At 42.3% G+C, this 17453-nt stretch overlaps 1 protein-coding gene across 4 annotated transcripts in view; it reads right to left on the bottom strand.

Annotated features, from left to right (window-relative positions):
* LOC117466902 (FERM, ARHGEF and pleckstrin domain-containing protein 1) overlaps positions 1 to 13449 on the bottom strand; it is a 59725-nt gene extending 46276 nt beyond the window's left edge. For all 4 annotated transcript variants that reach the window (XM_034110401.1, XM_071207055.1, XM_034110402.1 and 1 more), the window contains exons 1-2: positions 13232 to 13449; positions 9169 to 9370 (exon numbers count right to left, since the gene is read on the bottom strand). In XM_034110401.1, the coding sequence (XP_033966292.1) occupies positions 9169 to 9342 (174 nt within the window). In that variant the 5' untranslated portion in view covers positions 9343 to 9370; positions 13232 to 13449. The remainder of the gene's footprint in view (positions 1 to 9168; positions 9371 to 13231) is intronic.
* Positions 13450 to 17453: the final 4004 nt, after the last annotated feature.

The following is a 17453-nucleotide window of genomic DNA, read 5'->3' as shown; positions in this document are numbered from 1 at the left end:
GATTTCTGCCATCCAAAACGGAGAAAGTGAGTTTGAGATGGAATCAGAGGACAGTGACACTGATATGAGTGAAGAAGAGGCAGATGAAGATGCCTGTGGCCACATGGGCAAGGAAAACCAACAACCCAATGAACCCCCAGGCAGTGATTATGTGGACATCGAGACACAACAACATAAACCCACCAAGCCTGTGACAGGTATCGCTGGCTGAAAAAAGATTTCATCAGTCCCAATACTGACTTTTCTGGTTACAACAAGTACATGGGAGGTGTGGATTTGTTGGGACTCGTTTACGGCCAAATACAAGTTCCCCATGAAGTCCCGACGCTGGTACGTGTACATCTTCTGGCACACCATCATCCTTGCTGTGATCAACGCCTGGCTCCTCTACAAGCCAGAATGCAAAGCTCTAAAAGATGCCAAAGCAGGAGATCCTGAACAGGAGACAGTTTCAGGCAGATCTAGCATCCTCTCTCATCCTGGTAAGAATGCATTTCTGCTATTTGCCGTTTGTAATATTTTTTTATATTTCACTGTAATATCTTTGACTTGTATCCTGATGTATTTTTGACATGTATCTCGATTGATTCTGTTCTAATCAGGTGAACACAACTCTTCTGAAAACACCCGAGAGAGGACGACCATCTTCAGGCAACGGGAGCCCAGCAGCGACGGTGACATCAAGGAGCCCGTTGAATGCTCAGAAGAGACCATCCTCAGGTGATGGGAGTCCACCAAACGGGGCCCCATCCAAGAGATCACACTGGATGTACGGAAGGACCTAATGGCATATTTTCCAGTGAAGACAAAGAGAGGACGCTGCAGTGCAGACACTGCAGTAAAGGGTACACAAACACACAATGCACCAAGTGTGACTCTGCTTTTCCGACGATAGGAACTATCATATTTAATAAATGACTATTCATAACAAATATGACTGATGTGTGATTATTATTCATGATTTACTGATATAGGGCTAAGTAAGCAATCAATCCTGCAAATCAACCCTAAGTTGTTCAATATATTTATTCAGACAATGTGAGTAGAAATACAGAAATGCTGCCCCTACTAAGCCCAGCGTTGCAATATTACAACATTTCCCTAAAAACTAACCAAAACGTAAAAACTCTTTCATTTCTGCTCCAGAGGCTCCCTACAACAACATCTGAAAGGTCAAAATAAATTATAAATATATGTGTGCTTTACAGGGTTAAGAGAAAGAACAGAAGTAGTAGAACAACATGACAGAGAGAGATAGAGTTGTCTCGGAGTTTCTAGTCGTAAGCGTCTGTGTTTCTAATTTCAGTCTTAAATAGGAAACAGGACATCACATGTTGGGTTGTATTAGTTGGTATTCTAGCAGTAAGGTTCAGCTAATGGGCCCTGACTGTTTCCTTCATTCATAGGAATGAGCATGACTCCTCTCTCTCTCTCTCTCTCTCTCCACTCTGCTCATCATCCCATCCCCCACCTCCCAACCCGAGCTACAATCACACTCCTTAAAGGCAACTTCTGCACAGCCTCCACCAGCCATCAGCAAACATAAGCGTCAAAACATGGGTACAGACAGAGTCACTGTATGTACGCCTGAGGACTACCAGACAGACAGAGAGCTACCGTCTGGATAACCTGCTCTGCTGAACTCTGCACGAGCATTATGGACAGAATCAGAACATATTCCATAGGAATTTAGAGAAGGCATAACCGGGCCATTATTTTGACCCCAGTGTGCTTATTAATCAATGCAAGTCAACCGTTATCAAAGTTCGCTCAGCCAGACATCATCATCATCAAAACAAGTATGTTCACGGCCAGAGTGCTAAGTAGGCCACAGCATGGTATGTGACCCAAGAGATGGCTCGATGGCCCCTTTTTGTTACTCAACCATCTGATATTCTGCCCGCTGAGGTGGAAACTTACCCCTCTGAACCAGAGGAGCAGGAACTGAAACCTGCCATATCAGTTACAGGGTGAAGTTAGAAAAATCAATCCTCGAGCCTTTCTGACTATAAAATCACCTAAGATGAACTGCCTCTTCTCCAACATTACTGTAGGTTCCTGCTGTGAAAATAAAGGAGTAGATAATTGCTTGACAAATGTAGTTTGTAGACCGTGCAGCTATCTTCTCACTTCACTGCTGCAGGGGATAGATTAACATCAGCAGGGAGATCTGGGCTACTTTGACACCCATCTTCTGTAGCCTCCGTCTCAGCTGGACCAAAAAAAGAAAACGGAGAGTTTTGGGATCTAGTTTACGCAATCACAAAGGAAGGAACTGTTTAACAGCCTTGCCAGAACAAATTATTTCGAGGCATCTATGGGCTCCAATGGGGTTTTCTCCATCAACTCTACACAACATATGTTGTCTTTAAACACTGAACTTTAACAACACTGAATTGAATGCAGAACATGTTTCATCTATTGCATTATTTTTTCAAAAAGATAACAGATCTTTCCACTCCGACTTTAAGCGGATGAAAATGTACTTCTCGCACACCTCTAGGCAAAACCAACGTCAATGTGTATTTCAAGTGATTACTTGGGACAGTGGACATAATGTGTGTTAAATTGAGCATGAATAAAGCTTTGTGTTCGCCTGAGCCTTTTGTTCCCGTCTCCTGAGCAGCATCTTCAGCCTTCTTCTGTCCAGCCTGTCTGCTACAGTGACAAAAGCTGTTTCTAGTTCACCATCACCACAGCTCAACTATACCTTCATGGCCACCATGATAAGTCCACGAGAAGGCCAATGGAGTGGAAAAGCCCCGGCTATGTATGAGTTATCCCTTCAATGCAGCTCTGGTCTCACAAAAGTCACAAGATGTATTTCACTACTGCTTTTTTATTCTAGAGACAGTGCTGTAGTTCAAACTGCTTGAAATCTGACAGCAAGTCAGAAAACAAAATAAATATGCCATAAATACAGATCTGACATCTATCATATGAAAAATGACCAACCATCGGTGAGTTGATTTATTGGAGGGTAGAGCTGTCGTAATCTTAAATCTTTGTGGCATCTAAACTCCAGAAAAATCTACTGTATGCTCTTAGGTTAATATCTCCTCAGAGAGTAGTTTCATTGCAGGTTTTTACAGATTACGAGCCCTAAAGCAGACTGAATAAAATCCCATCCTCACCGGTTCCTCTTTTATCAGGTACAGGCAGGGGCGGACTGGCATTGGGAATACCGGGAGTTTTCCCGGTGGGCCGGTGCTGTGCGTGGGCCGGAGGGCCAAAACAAATTTAAAATTAAAAAATGTTTCTTGTAAGTGTTCTGGCCACTTCCTTTTTAGTTTAGTTTTGCTTACCTAAATCCTCCCGGCCCACTGGGCTGGGCTGGGCCGTTTTGATAGGCTACCTATGTTCTATCTATCAGATAGTTTCACTTTCACACATCAGCTCCGTAGCAGCTGTCACTGCGCAGTGAACGATCAGGAGTGAGTGACTGAGAGACCTAGCTTACAGATGGATAAACAAGCTCCAAAGCGTAAAGGCATTTTTGTATAGTTTGTGTATACAGTATACATTATTGTGGCGAGCACTGGGTTCAGAGGGAGGGGCTTGCATAGGGGAGGGGGGGGGGGTTGGCAGGGAAACGGGGTTCAGGGAGAGTGGCTGTATCCGTAGGATAGAAAAGGGGGAAGTGACGTCTGACTCAGAGGTTGCGCGGCTGTGGAGAAGAACGTGTTGCCCACATTCTGTTACTGAGTTTAGGCTAGTTAGCTAGCAGGTTTATTGTTTTGGGTGCAGTCACTTTTGCCTCCACTTGCTGTTCAAATAAATGTTGAAAGAAAAAGTAAATCTGTTCATATTGGTGTTGAGAGATGTATCCATAGATTTAGTCCCTAATTTTGCACTCAAAGTGCACCAGATTGATGCATTTAACTTCCACATTTACAAAAAAAAACTTCCCGGGGGAGCATGCCCCCGGACCCCCCTAGAGCAGGTGAGGTCCACCACCTGCCCACACCCCCTGTTAAATTGTCTCACCCACATTGAGGATGCTTCCTACGCCTATGTTTTATTCCATGCGTCAAGTCAGGCAAATTGGGTCCAAATGTTATTGCATCAATGATCTGTTAACATTAAAATCATTAAATATATGCTGTAACAATTTTGCTCTAGGCAACTCAAGGGCTCAGGTAATGTGATTACTGATTACTATATGAATAATGGTCCAAAATAACATTAAATGCATAGGGTTTTTTGTTAAGTAACATACTTTCGTCGCCGGCCGGCCGATACATGCCACGCATTCAGTGGTCTGTCAATTAATCCCTGGGCCACTTTTTCCTCCCAGTCCGCCCCTGGGTACAGGCATCCTAGGCTTGATGATATTCCCTATTAAAAAAGGTACGTTTAGGCAAACGTATTGTTTTAACCCCAAAAAAAGAAAAAGCAGATCCAGCATATATTCCAATATAAGAGAAAGTGAGATTGAGTGAGGACATCAAGAACCTTGTCTTGTAAAACAAAAACAATTACGGCTTTAATGCCTCACTTAACCCATAGTACACAAAATGCAATGTGGGTTAAAAGAGGGAAATCAAACAGGACCTCACGGTGAGAATCTATTGAGCCTTAAGTATTAAGTACAACACATGATACCTCTAGAACAGTGGTCACCAACCTTTTTAAGCCCAAGATCACCGACCTCGGCCTAGGTGAAAGGCGAGATCTACCTATTGAAGAATTGAGTGAACAAGACGGCCCAGACGGTGCTTCCAATTTGAGGCCTTTTATATAGGCTAATTGCATCTGAATTACTGTTACAATGAAGGCTCCATAATCAGCTCACAGCATATAGGCAGGGGTAAAGTGCTATTTTTTACGAGTGGGGGCGGACCTCACCTCCTCTAGGGGGGTCTGGGGGGATGCTCTCCTGGGAAGATTTTTTTTTAAATATTGAAGTTGAAAGCATCAATCTGGTGCACTTTGAGAGCAACATGAAGATATCTATGGATACCTCTTTCAGCACCCATATGAAACAGAACTGTAAACAGATTTTCTTCTTCTTTATGGATATTTTACAAATCACTCCCCTTTTAAACTGTATTCTTGTTTTACTGCCATATAGTATTTCATACCTGTTTTTCATTTATTCTCTTATTGTTGTGAACTATAATGATTATATGAAGGTGTGCCTCGGAAATAATCTTTTGAATAATTTGTGACAACACCGTTCTAAACACTCAGAGAGTCCTTAGCTCACCTGAGCCCCTCAGTCTGACAGGGGAGGACTCTCCTCCAGCCTGTTATGGAAACGGCTCCTTATGTCCGTTAGTGCAGCTAGCTAACCAGATGCTAACATCACGGTCGACGCTAGCACCGGTCCCTCTCTCTCTCTATCACACTAAATGCGCTATTGCCACACACACACACACACACACACACAGAGCCGAGCTTGAATGACACAAGCACATGTGTATTTCCATGCAACTCTCTGATTGGTCTGGTGACTTGCCTCTGTTGCATTCACTGAACACGGGAAATTGCAGTCCTGCCGTCCGCTCTTGTGTCACCGTAAAGGTTAATGTATTATATTATTGAGGTGTCTCAAATATACGTCAATCAAGTGGCACCTGCTAACGGGGTGGTGGATGATAGGTTTACATCTAAAAACGTATTTATTTTTCTTTCTTTTGTTACTTTTTTTTTGTTGCCTGCCTTAGGAGCAACATTTACCCATACTACCTTGGGAAGCAGCCAGAAGGACACATCCACCCTGCACCGCACACTCACTAACTGTCAGGAAAGCTCAGCAGCTTTAGGCCCCAGCCACACGAGGACGATAACAACGTTTTCCGTCCACACGCAACAGGCACCAGAAACGTGTCCATTCACACGAGACCGCTCAAAAGCGCTGGTGACGCTGTAGTACATATGTCAGGCCTGTAAGTGGCACTGTAGTCCCTCCACAAAAGCAACGAAGAAGACTTCCGCGCATGGTTGCCATGGTTGCCATGGTTGCCCTTCTGTTTATTCTCCGCTGTAGACGCTCTGGCTCTTTTTATCCCTCCCCGAGGCAAGCGTTTGCTCCTGTTGTAAATCTCTCCGGTAGTCCACCATCAGATGAAACACACCCACCTCTCCGCCTCTTCCAAGGGAAGAGGGGACCGTGCGGCAGAGTTTCAGTTAGATTTTATTTTGCCGGTCAACATGTCCGTCAAACTTCCGGACAAAATTAGAAAAGTGCCGGTCAAAGGTCTTCTTTGTTATTTATTGAGCTTTAAAACAAATGAATAACGACTCTATATAATAATATAAGAATACAAAACGGAGCCTCTCTTTTCCTCCCCCTCTTCTGAGAGCCCAGCAGCTGGGTTGTGGTCGGATAATCCAAAAATAAGCTCCTAACGTCTAACCCCATCGTCTATTCCTTGACCTCTGAGTGAAACGTCACGGGGTTAAGGGATAGTGGATAGGAGAATTCAAAAGGACTTAGGAGAAGAGACTGCGGTACTTTAGAGAATCCGACTGCACTTTCACTATCCGACGTGTTTATGATGCGCCAGCGGACGTCATGAATGTGCGTCTGCTGCTGTGGGGAAACTATGGAAACTACAGTTTTCTATACAGCGGACGACAACATGGATGTTTAATAAGAACGACGGACTACTGTGAACTCATCTAGAGACTCTGCACCGTGCTCTGATGCTGCTGCTTTGCTTTATGAACAACAGAGAAACATATTCTTCATGACCAAAGTTGGAATTCAAATAAAAAAAGAAAGTGAAACTTATGCTCGTCACCCTCTCCCTCCGGTCCACATTATGATTGTATGAACTATGAAAATATCTTAAAATCAATACAGATGTATTTATTATAAACGTTAGTCCTTAACATCTATCACTGTGTATATCACCATTCAAACATCTTTTAAAAGTTGAACAAACCCCACACAGCTCAGTAAACACTGTGACATGTTGACTTTATTTGATCATTTCAGTAAAAACTAACGTTCATATTTCTCTTTGATTACAATACTGATGAACGTTCAAAACAAAGCACTTTGGCAACTTACCACATACGTTTTAAAATGCTTAATATGCACCGTAACTTTCATCATGATATCATTTCTCGGTCATAATCGGTTGTTTCCGTGAACGGCCGACTGTTGTGTGACGGCACATGCTGCGGCTGCAAGGCATTGTGGGGCAGCATTTTCTCCTTTCGTCAAGGGAGGTCCAGTGGTTCCTAAGCTAAAGGAGGTTATAAAGGAAGTTTGAAACCTCCTTTCCTATCATCTAGAGACGGCACTTATCATGGCTGCCACTGAGGGACTTCCGGGTCATTTCACTCCGTTAGGAAGGTTCCTAAACTAAATGGACTATTCGACTTCAGCCCTGATCTCTGAGCAGGAGAGGTGGGGAGAGGCGGGGCTATTGCTTCAACGTTATCAGGAAATGATCGTATAGGCGTAAACACGGAGCCGTTTGCCCCCCCCCAGAGCATTTCGTTTGTAGATCTACCCACCTTGGGACCCGTTATTGTTTTCTGCGTTTCCATGTCGGCCTAGTGTGGCCGAACCGTCTATCTGATAGTGAACTGTAGCAGATACGACCGTTATCGTCCTCGTGTGGCCGGGGCTTCAGTGCCTGCCCAGCCCCATTCATACACATTAAACGAGTCGTCTGTGGCTGCTGTATCTGTTTCCCTCCATCACCACTCTTCATTTTCCTCTATCTACTCATCTCGTTCTTCTCTTCCAGGCGGGAAGGACAGTGGTCACAGATTGGGGCTTGTTCTTCTATTCTAAGACAAATAACGGTCTTTTCACTTCCTCCACCCAGTGTTTCTGCCATTGATTCAAGGTCTGAGAACACCTTCCCAAAACACCACAAGTTCAGAGGAATGCTGGAGGAAGAAGGGCCGTGTGTCATTGCCTTCAAGGATAATGCGGGTGTCATTCTATTTTTTCTTCTTTCAACAAATCCCACAAACTTTACAACCAACAATTAGTAAGTATTTCAATATGTTCTGAATAACCGGACTACCCTCATTCAGGCCCAACCCATCAGTTCTCAAGGATGTAAATCTTTAAAATTAAAGAACATATACTTTTATTTTCTTATATAAGGCTCATTAACTGCAGCTAGTCACTGTAGTTTTGAGCATATATTGATTCAACAGGAGTAAATGGTGTATATATTTAGGACCAATTTCATGTGTGAATTCCAATGGTGAACTTGTGTGTATTTAAGGCAGCAGGACATTGTATGTGGGACTGACTAAAAATAAACTACAGAGCCCATGTTCATTATAATGAAGGAACATGTCATTTGGTCACTCTGTGTGGCTCATTTCTGTGGTGTATCACTTTTAGTAGTGTTGGTTTACACAGTCAGGCTTTTCTTAAAATGCACTAAAGTTCTGGTTATTTCATGGGATTTGTTGACAATAAGCCTAACACTTGGAGATCATAAAGAATGAAACCTATTTCCTGAATAGTTTCAGTTTTCCTGAAGATTTCCATTTTCGAATAATCTGCATCCACCCTTTTACATGTAGTTGGTTGACCTTAATGTTTCTTTATTTTGCATTTAAAGTATTATTAGCTTATAATATGACTTTCACAATAAGTATCGGATTCAAGCTCAACTTCTAGATAATCAAGATAAGACTTTAATGTCTAAATGCAGATCTCTGCAATGAGAAGCTTATTCTCTAAATCCAGAAATCATGAATGGAATTCAAATGGAAGTCTGGCCTCTTATTCATAAAAAAACCTGTTGTACTCTCTTTTGTGTTCCTTCCTGCCTTCATAACATTATCTTAACAAGCACATGGATTCCTAACACTTCTTCAACACATCAATGTGAGACAGAACTGTGGAATAAAATAATGTCCGTGGTCCCACAAAGTGGAGGGAAAAATGTTTAATAATAGATAACAGCTGTATTACAGGTTTGAGAGATTAGGACACGGAGAATAAATACCACTACAATAAACTGGTGGACCCTGATATACTAAAATTATTCCTCCAGTTTCATCTTTGCATTCAACAACTTAACATCATGCAGTTGCCATGCCAACTGGTTTTCAGACAGCTGTTGCTATAATGAAAACGGGAAATGCTTCTTGGGCACTGTGCAAGAATAAGAAGTCCCAATCCGACATTAGTATTCACATCAAGAAATGCGCTTGAGCGAGACGGCTTTAACAACTCACCGAGATGTCAAAGAGCTCCTCAGTGTCGTCCAGCATGCGGACCCTGATGGTGACAAGTCGCCCAGGGGGCATGGCGGGGGGTCTGTGCCCAGGGTCCAGCGTACTGATGCCAAGAGTCTCCGGGGCTCCAAGACGATGTCCTGTTCCCATTGGCTCTGGGTCTGGCTCTGCCATGCTGAACTGTTAATGCTCACTGCCCAGCCTGCACAGAAGCAAAGAGAGGAAGGTCAGGAAACACATGTACGTGCAGTCATTCTCTGCTCCTGAATACACAAGGTATGAACACAGATTGAGGAGTAACAAAAAGTAGTAAGTAACCTCCTCTTACAAAGCTTTTGTGGTGCAGCAGGTGAAATACATGTAATGCATCATGGAGTGCATATATAAAAAGGTATACACATCAGGGCCAGGCTGCAAAACATTCACACTAACACAGTAATTGCAAATGCAGTTTTTACACTCGCCACTGATAATTGTCGCCTATGGGAGAACCAATTATTGCGAAAAAAGAAAACGATCCGAGGATGTTCTAAATTTCAAAGTGGAAATCAAGTAGCCCTAATTTGATTTGACAAATTAACCATGAGGCCAGAATGTAAAAATCAAAGAGTCAATACGATGACGGGTGATCGGTGAAGTTGTAAAAGCAAGGCCCTAAAGCCAAAGACACACACACATACATTTGGTTGGGTTTTAATTGATATCATGGGGATCAAGGAAAATACTTGAGGACACTGTAGGAGAAGTGACCAGAATGAACAGTGGATTTTGGTTATCAGAGAGCAGAGTAAAGTCCAATTATTGATTTGCTACTTTTAAAGAAATGCAGTGAAGACTTGCATAGAGCGGCTAACTTCACACATCCCTTACTGCAGCAATTTCCTAACAGGGGGTACTTTTGCAGTTTCCAGGGTACATAGAGTGTAGAGTAGCCAAATTAATAGATGGATGGATACATGTTATCGATAAATTATTCGCTTTTAGTTAATCATTAAAAGGTTTAATTTCTTAGTCAAAAGTAATGGATAAATTGTTGAAAAAATGTATGTTAAGTAATGGATACATGGTTAGAAGATAGGCTCAATAGTGAAATGACTGTTCAAGTTAGCTTAACGGTGGGGTAGGTAATTTTGGAGAAACCAGCTCGAGTGCGCTAAAATTTGAAAATACACTGCCGGAAAAAATCTGCCACCTCCTTACAGAGTCCCTCCTCCAACACACACGAACGCGCACATGACCAATGAGGGCACGAGATAAGTTTGTGCACAGATGGAAGGCTGACAGGCAGGTAGGCCATCCAGGTATTTTAGCCGGGCCGGCTAAAATGATTGGTCGTGCTTTTTACAGTACTACGGCTTCCACTGATGCATTTTTGTATGGATTTTTTTATATCAAGATATTCATTGCTATCGGGATGTTCAGAGCATTCCATGGAATATAACAAAAAGTGTATCTCGAGCCGGTTTCTCAAATGTACCTACTCTACTAAGATAATGGATAAATGATTAAATCAATGCCGTTGTAAATCCTTGAGGCGATCCTACAAGATTGGGCAAGAAAAAGTCAACTTCCGTAACACATTAAGCCACATTAAGTCCCATCTGAGTGTGACTCTGTTTTTGTATCAGGTTGAGGACTGTGTTTGGACAAAGTTGTGGACTCATTCACTCTTGGTTGACACCAGAGCGTCTGCTATCCCCCCCTCATGTATCCACAGATCCCCCGAGGCCCTGCTGCCCAGCTTAATGCTCTCTTCATTGCACATTCCAGCAGGCTGATGTCATCCTGAGACCTAACTTAGTGCTTCATCGGAGCATCGAGGCCAGTGGGCAGTTGTTCAGCCGCCGCAGAGGTGAATGACTGCTGCCAAGTTTAAGCTGAAAGCTGAATAAGGCAATTGAAAAAGGAGTGGATAATGTAATCCAGCAGAGTGCATGGAGAAAATAGGCCAAGGACAGTGGGCACTAAATTATTTTCTGATGATGGTCTGTCTGATACTTAGGAGGGACACCAAAGACGTTTCCAGTCCAGTAGATGTGATGAATGAGGTAAGATGCGTCAAGGCTGACAAGTAGGGCTGCAACTAATGATTATTTTCATTATGGATTAAAATGTCACTTATTTTCATAATTGAATGATTAATCAGTTGGTCAATAATTAACTAATGGCACAGATGACTGTCACAAATTCCTAGAGCTCAAGCAGACATCTTTAAATTGTATTGTCTGACCAACAGTACATTAAAGATATTCAATTTCCAGTGTGTACAAAAGCAAACCTTCCCATTTGGGAAGATGGAAACAGCCAATACAGGTTAATGAACAAAACAACTAAACTAAATTTTTAGAATGTATCAAGTACATTTTCTGTTGTTCAGCACTAGCGATAAACGCTCTGTTCAGCTGGTTCCAAAATACACACATGTATTAAACTCTGTTGAATACTAATCTGTCATTAAGTCCTTTTGTAGATCCATTAATAATTCAACTTAACATTACATTGTATCATTGAAATGTCATGTTTGGGTTTCAGACTTGAACTTTTATGTAACTTTGGTTACTGACGTTGAAAGCTAGGAAGATTTAAATTTGATTCAAAGCTAAGAATCCCCAACAATAAGGGCAATGGAGTTACAAGAGCAATGTCTCATTATTTCCACCTGCCGTACAGTCATCAGCAGACTAACACTCCCTGGGGCTGATGGAAAACAGACCAAATGCTGTCACCAGGAGCATGAATGGCACATTTTTCAATTGAAGCCCAGTCATTTCTGACATTTGATCCTCCCACCGTCATCACTCAGAGGCCTTTGCTTTGATTATCGGCAAGTGTCTCATGCCAAGTCTGCAAATTCATGTCTTATATGACCTGCGCATGCATGCTGTGTAACCAGACACTCTTTAAACAAAGCACCAGTGAGACAGAGGGCAGTGAAAGAGTAGACAGTGATTATTTCGGCCAACAGGGATCATTTATCAACCAGTCTTTAGAGTATGTGTTACTATGAATGGATAACTCCAAACAGGTCCAAACAAACACACAAAACAGTCCCAATTTCAACTGAAAGCACCTTGTTTCAGGGGCCACAGTGTGACATAAGCATAGCCTCCCAGGACCCAGTGTCACAGGGACATTTACAGACCCCTGAGTGTTTCCCACCCTGCCTTTGAACTTGTTTGCCTTAAATTCCCCACAACTGTGTAACATGGAGCTGTGACTGCTGGCTCAGAGTCTCCGGGGTTATAACAGTGGCTCCTCTGTGTGTAGGGGCACAGGGGCCCCCTCAGTGCAGTCCAACACTGCACAGCTGGAATCCTTTAGTGACAGCTGGATGGCCAGAGGCGTTGCTGATAAAGCCAGATTTCTACCTGAGGAAAGGCCCACAACAAAAAACAGCACCATTTCCTCTGTGTTTTGCAACAGTCACTGATACCTGGGTGTGGCTGGCTTTGCCTGAATAAGTTCCCACTGTATTATTGGCAAGGTTATGTGTTGGTTAAGTGAACAATAATGACAACTACCTGAGAACATGCATGTTGTAACCAGTGCTTGGCTGACATCCAAGCCTTTCCTCGAACAATCATGAATGATAATTGAGAAAATAGTGAAGTCAGGCACTCATGGTGTGTTCACACCATAACTATAATGTAGGTTAATAGAGCAGGCTGCTGTAATCCTCTTGACATTATCAGCCATTACAGTAACATTAATGCAAAGCCTGGGCTTACCTGGACACCTTTGCTTGGAAATATAGATGACAGATTCAAAATGCTCAGTTCCTGATCATTAAAATGTCACTCAGAGGCATGAAGCATTACAGAGACTGCGGCGTCTGCACACATCAATACAGCTAAGGTATATCTGCAAACACACTGGAGGACAAACAGGACAGTTACTGGTAGCACAGGACATTTTTTTACTAACAGTGGTAGTTATTTGCCTCCCTCGAAATCCACAGGATCACAAAACAACACGGCAAAGATACTCCCAGGACTTAACCCTAATCTCATCAAACAAGTTGAATCACTTCCCTTAAGAGCAACCATGGTGAGGACTCTCTTACCGCTTCTCTCCAAATGCGGGCTTGTCCACACGTATGTATTTCCCAGCCGAAAGGAGATATAACATCCACGTCCAGCGGTAGAGGCTGAAAAATGAAGCCCGGGTGAGTTTCTAGCAGCCGCTCGGACTGGAGAGGCTTTCTGCGGTCGCCATGGTGGACGACTGAGAGTGAACCGGGGAAAGACGGGATTACATTGAAGCGAGTGGTGGATCCTCTGCCGTTGCCTTCCACTCAAACAATGAAGGAGGCGCAGCACCTCCACCTTCTCAGCGGCAGCGACACACGGAGGAGCAGCGACATCTAGCGGGGTCTGCTGGAACAACAGTATTCAGATACTAAAAACTAGAGCTTTATGGCATTAATGTGAAGTTATAAGCAGTTTAAGATAGTTTTTAATTGAGAGCAGACATATTAGCTTACAACCACGATGTGTGCCGAGTAGGCCTATTTCAAATTAAACAAATCTGAGAATTATTGATGAATATTTTTGTATCCCCTCATCCATCAATAATAAAATGATTTAGTATCTGTCACATTTTTCCCTCCAACCAACCCTTGCAAATCCAGACAGTGGCGACTTAATACATCTCTACTCAAAAATGGAAAATGCACACTTCTCATTAAGGACCACATTTTAGATCTATTTGAGATCAATCTAAATTCTGTAGCAAGCGTCTGGGAGGCTTGTAAAGCAACATGCAGGGGCTGGTTAATTAGTTTCTCCTCAGCAGAGAATAAAAAGCGCAGAGAGGTGAAATCCCAATTAAACTTTAAACTCAAGACTCTAGAAGAGCAGCATATGCTGCTCTTCTAACCCATCCAATTTAGATCTAAGGAACTCACTTCTCATCGCTAGGACTAATTTGCAGAAACTTGTACATGAGGAGACAGCTTTTGCTCTTTTTCGTTTACGAAGAACATACTTTGAATCCGGAGACAAAGCAGGGAAAATGTTAGCTCATAGATTAAAACAAATAGAAAACAGACAGATTATTCCAGCTATCAGAGATGAGCATGACAAGCTACAGTGTGATGCAGCCAAAATCAATTAATCTTTCAAGAATTATTATTCTAAATTATATAGCACACAAGATAACTTGAATGAAGAAGCCTTAGATAGCTTTTTTGGAGGTTTTAACCTCCCTAGCGTCAGCTTGGCTGACAGATCTGCTATGGAGGCACCTGTTTCCCAAAATGAAATAGAAAACGCAATCATGAAGATGGCATCAGGAAAACTCCAGGGGATGACGGTTTTGGAACAGAGTTCTATCAATGTTTTAAAGAACAGCTTTCACCATATTTATTGTTGTTATTCAATGAAATATTAGAATCTGAAGCCATGCCTCCCTCCATGAGCAGGGCCATTATTTCATTGTTGCCTAAACCGGGCAAAGATCCTTCTCTGATGGGTAACCACCGCCCTTTAAGCCTTTTAAACTGTGACTACAAGATTCTAGCCAAGATACTGGCACTCCGTTTGGAGAAGGCGGTTCCATCTATAGTGCATCTAGACCAAGTAGGTTTCATTCCAGGCCGCCAGTCCTCAAATAACATGAGGAGGGTTTTTCAGATTATCCTAGAAGCAAGCTCCAGCAATTTGCCAATGATTGCAGCATCACTAGATGCTGAGAAAGCTTTTGACCAAATAGAATGGGCATATCTATTTTACACGCTCACAAAATGTGGCTTTGGGCCCAAGTTGATTAGCTGGGTAAAGGCTTTGTATAGCGCTCCCTTCTCTTCTGTTAGAACTAATGGATTTATCTCAAAACCTTTCCCCTTACACCGTGGTGTGAGGCAAGGGTGTCCAGTTAGTCCCCTACTTTTTATTATGGCTCTAGAACCATTAGCCTGTGCAATTCGCTCTAATGGTGACATACATGGTGTGAACATTCATGGACACGATTTCAAATTAAATATGTACGCTGACGATATACTTCTTACTTTGAGCAAGCCAGCACTCTCTATACCCGCAGTTCTTGATATAATACATTTATTTGGCAGCTTCTCTGGATATAAGATAAATTGGAACAAGAGTGAAGCAATCCCACTTAACTCATACACATATAAGCACAACCTAATGAACACTCCCTTTATTTGAAAACAAATGGAATGAGGTATTTGGGAATTAACATCGTCTCTCATATCTCTTAAATCTTTAGCCTTAACGGCCCTGCTAGTTTCCAGTCCATTAAAGAGGACATCAACAGATGGATGGCCATACCACTTTCTCTATGGGGCAGAGCAGACACTTTGAAAATGAATGTTCTCCCAAGGCTTTCTCATATTATCTCTTCTATCCCTCTTGAATTCCCACTAAAATGGTTTAAAGATATCAAATCCCTATTCACTCAGTTCCTTTGGAATAATAAAAAACCCAGAATCGCACATAATAAGTTGATTATTCCAAGATCAATGGGAGGTTTGGGAGTCCCGGATGTATTCCAATATTATCTGTCCTTCAACGCAAAGTATCCATTAACGTGGGCGTACAAAAGTGCCTCTCCGGTAGGCAGTTGGCAATGGCTGGAGCAATCCATCATGTCTGTAAACCAAAACATATCTCTGGCATCAATGTGGTACTTCCCAAAACCACCACCCTCAATGGATAATACCATCATCCGCTTTTCATGCTCTATTGTAAAGCAACTGCACAGGAGACTCAACATAGAGGGGCTCTCTTTGCCATCTTGCCCCATTTGGAGTAACCCCTGTCTTTCTGCAGGAAGAGGCACCTTAAGTAATAATATCTGGCAGAGGGCTGGTATTACTACAATTGGACAGACATATAGAGACCCAACCCTTCCATTTCAACAACTCAAACATCAGTATGGTCTCTCAGACTCATCTTTTCTATCATATGCACAACTAGCATCTATTATTAGTACAAAATGTAAGGAGGGAGCCATGCCTGCTTTATGTATGGAAGAGGACCAGCGCCTCAAGAAGAAAGCAATCATATCATCCGGTGTGGTCTCTAACATTTATAAATTATTATCTAGGGCTGGCCCGAATACCTATTCTCCTGTCCAACTGTCCTGGGAGCATGCCTTGAATATCTCTCTGTCTGCTTTGCAATGGAACTCCATTTGGAGGTCAGCTATGTTCTCTTCTAAATGTGTAAGATTCAGGATCATACAGTTCAAAATTCTCAATAGAGCTTACATCACCCCTGTTACAAAATCCAAGATGGACAATAAACACAGAGACTTATGCTGGCATGAATGTGGCAAGCGAGGTACATTGTTGCACCTACTCTGGGAATGCCCAGCGGTAAAAAAACTTTGGTCAGAAGTAATATCCTTAATGTCTGAATCTTTAAAAGTTAATTTCCCTACATGTCCCATTGCATGTCTGGGTCTCAAGCCAGATGGCAATGTTGCAAGGACTGCCGATCGGCTCTGGACATTGGGCTGTTTAGCCACAAAAAGACTCAAAACGGGAAGGAACGCAAACCAGCCTGCTTTACTAGGGACTCATGGCTGAGGGAGTATCTGGACCTACTGAATATGGAGCGTGCAGCTTCTCTGCTGGGGGACTTTGAGGGGCGACAGGAGGATTGCGGTTCACTGTCTGCAGCTCTCCTATCTGACCCTGTCAATATGGCATCTCCTGTGTAATGTATAATGTATATGTAATGTCCTGTGTATGTCACAATCAGCTGTCTTAGGAAGTCATCCTTGCATCCCCCCCCCCCGTTACGTTTTGTTTAGCTGTTTGTTGTTACATGTTTTGTTGTATGTTCTGTTATCTGGAGCAATGTCTGTTTATTTTATAACTGAAAAATAAAAATATATTTAAAAAATTAAAAAAAGAGAAGAGAGAGAGGGCGATCAAGAGAAGAGAGAGAGTAATGTAACCTCCTAATGTAATGTCTAACTCCTATGCAAATGTTGAAAAAGTGCTCAAACTTCACATGTGTGCCAACAGTCCAGCCGTGAAGACATCTACGGGACAGTTTTGAGATTTCTAAAAAAAAAAATAAAATAAAGAATAATAAAATGATTTATGGGATGAGGGGATACAAAAAAAGTCACAATTTTGTGAGACCCTCTCAACTGTTTCTAAAGTATATATTTAAAACTTCAAAAATTATTAATAGGGGGATCATTATGACTTTTTGTCAATTGCTCAATATGTTTAGGCTTAGCAAAAGTATTATCTTAAATATATTTAATAGCCACCTCTACCACTCTGACTATGTGACTGACGAAACTATGCC

The sequence above is a fragment of the Pseudochaenichthys georgianus genome, chromosome 21 (genome assembly GCF_902827115.2).
Source record: "Pseudochaenichthys georgianus chromosome 21, fPseGeo1.2, whole genome shotgun sequence".
NCBI lineage: Eukaryota > Metazoa > Chordata > Actinopteri > Perciformes > Channichthyidae > Pseudochaenichthys > Pseudochaenichthys georgianus.
Note: the sequence above shows the minus strand (reverse complement) of the source record. Positions and strands in the feature narration are given on the sequence as shown.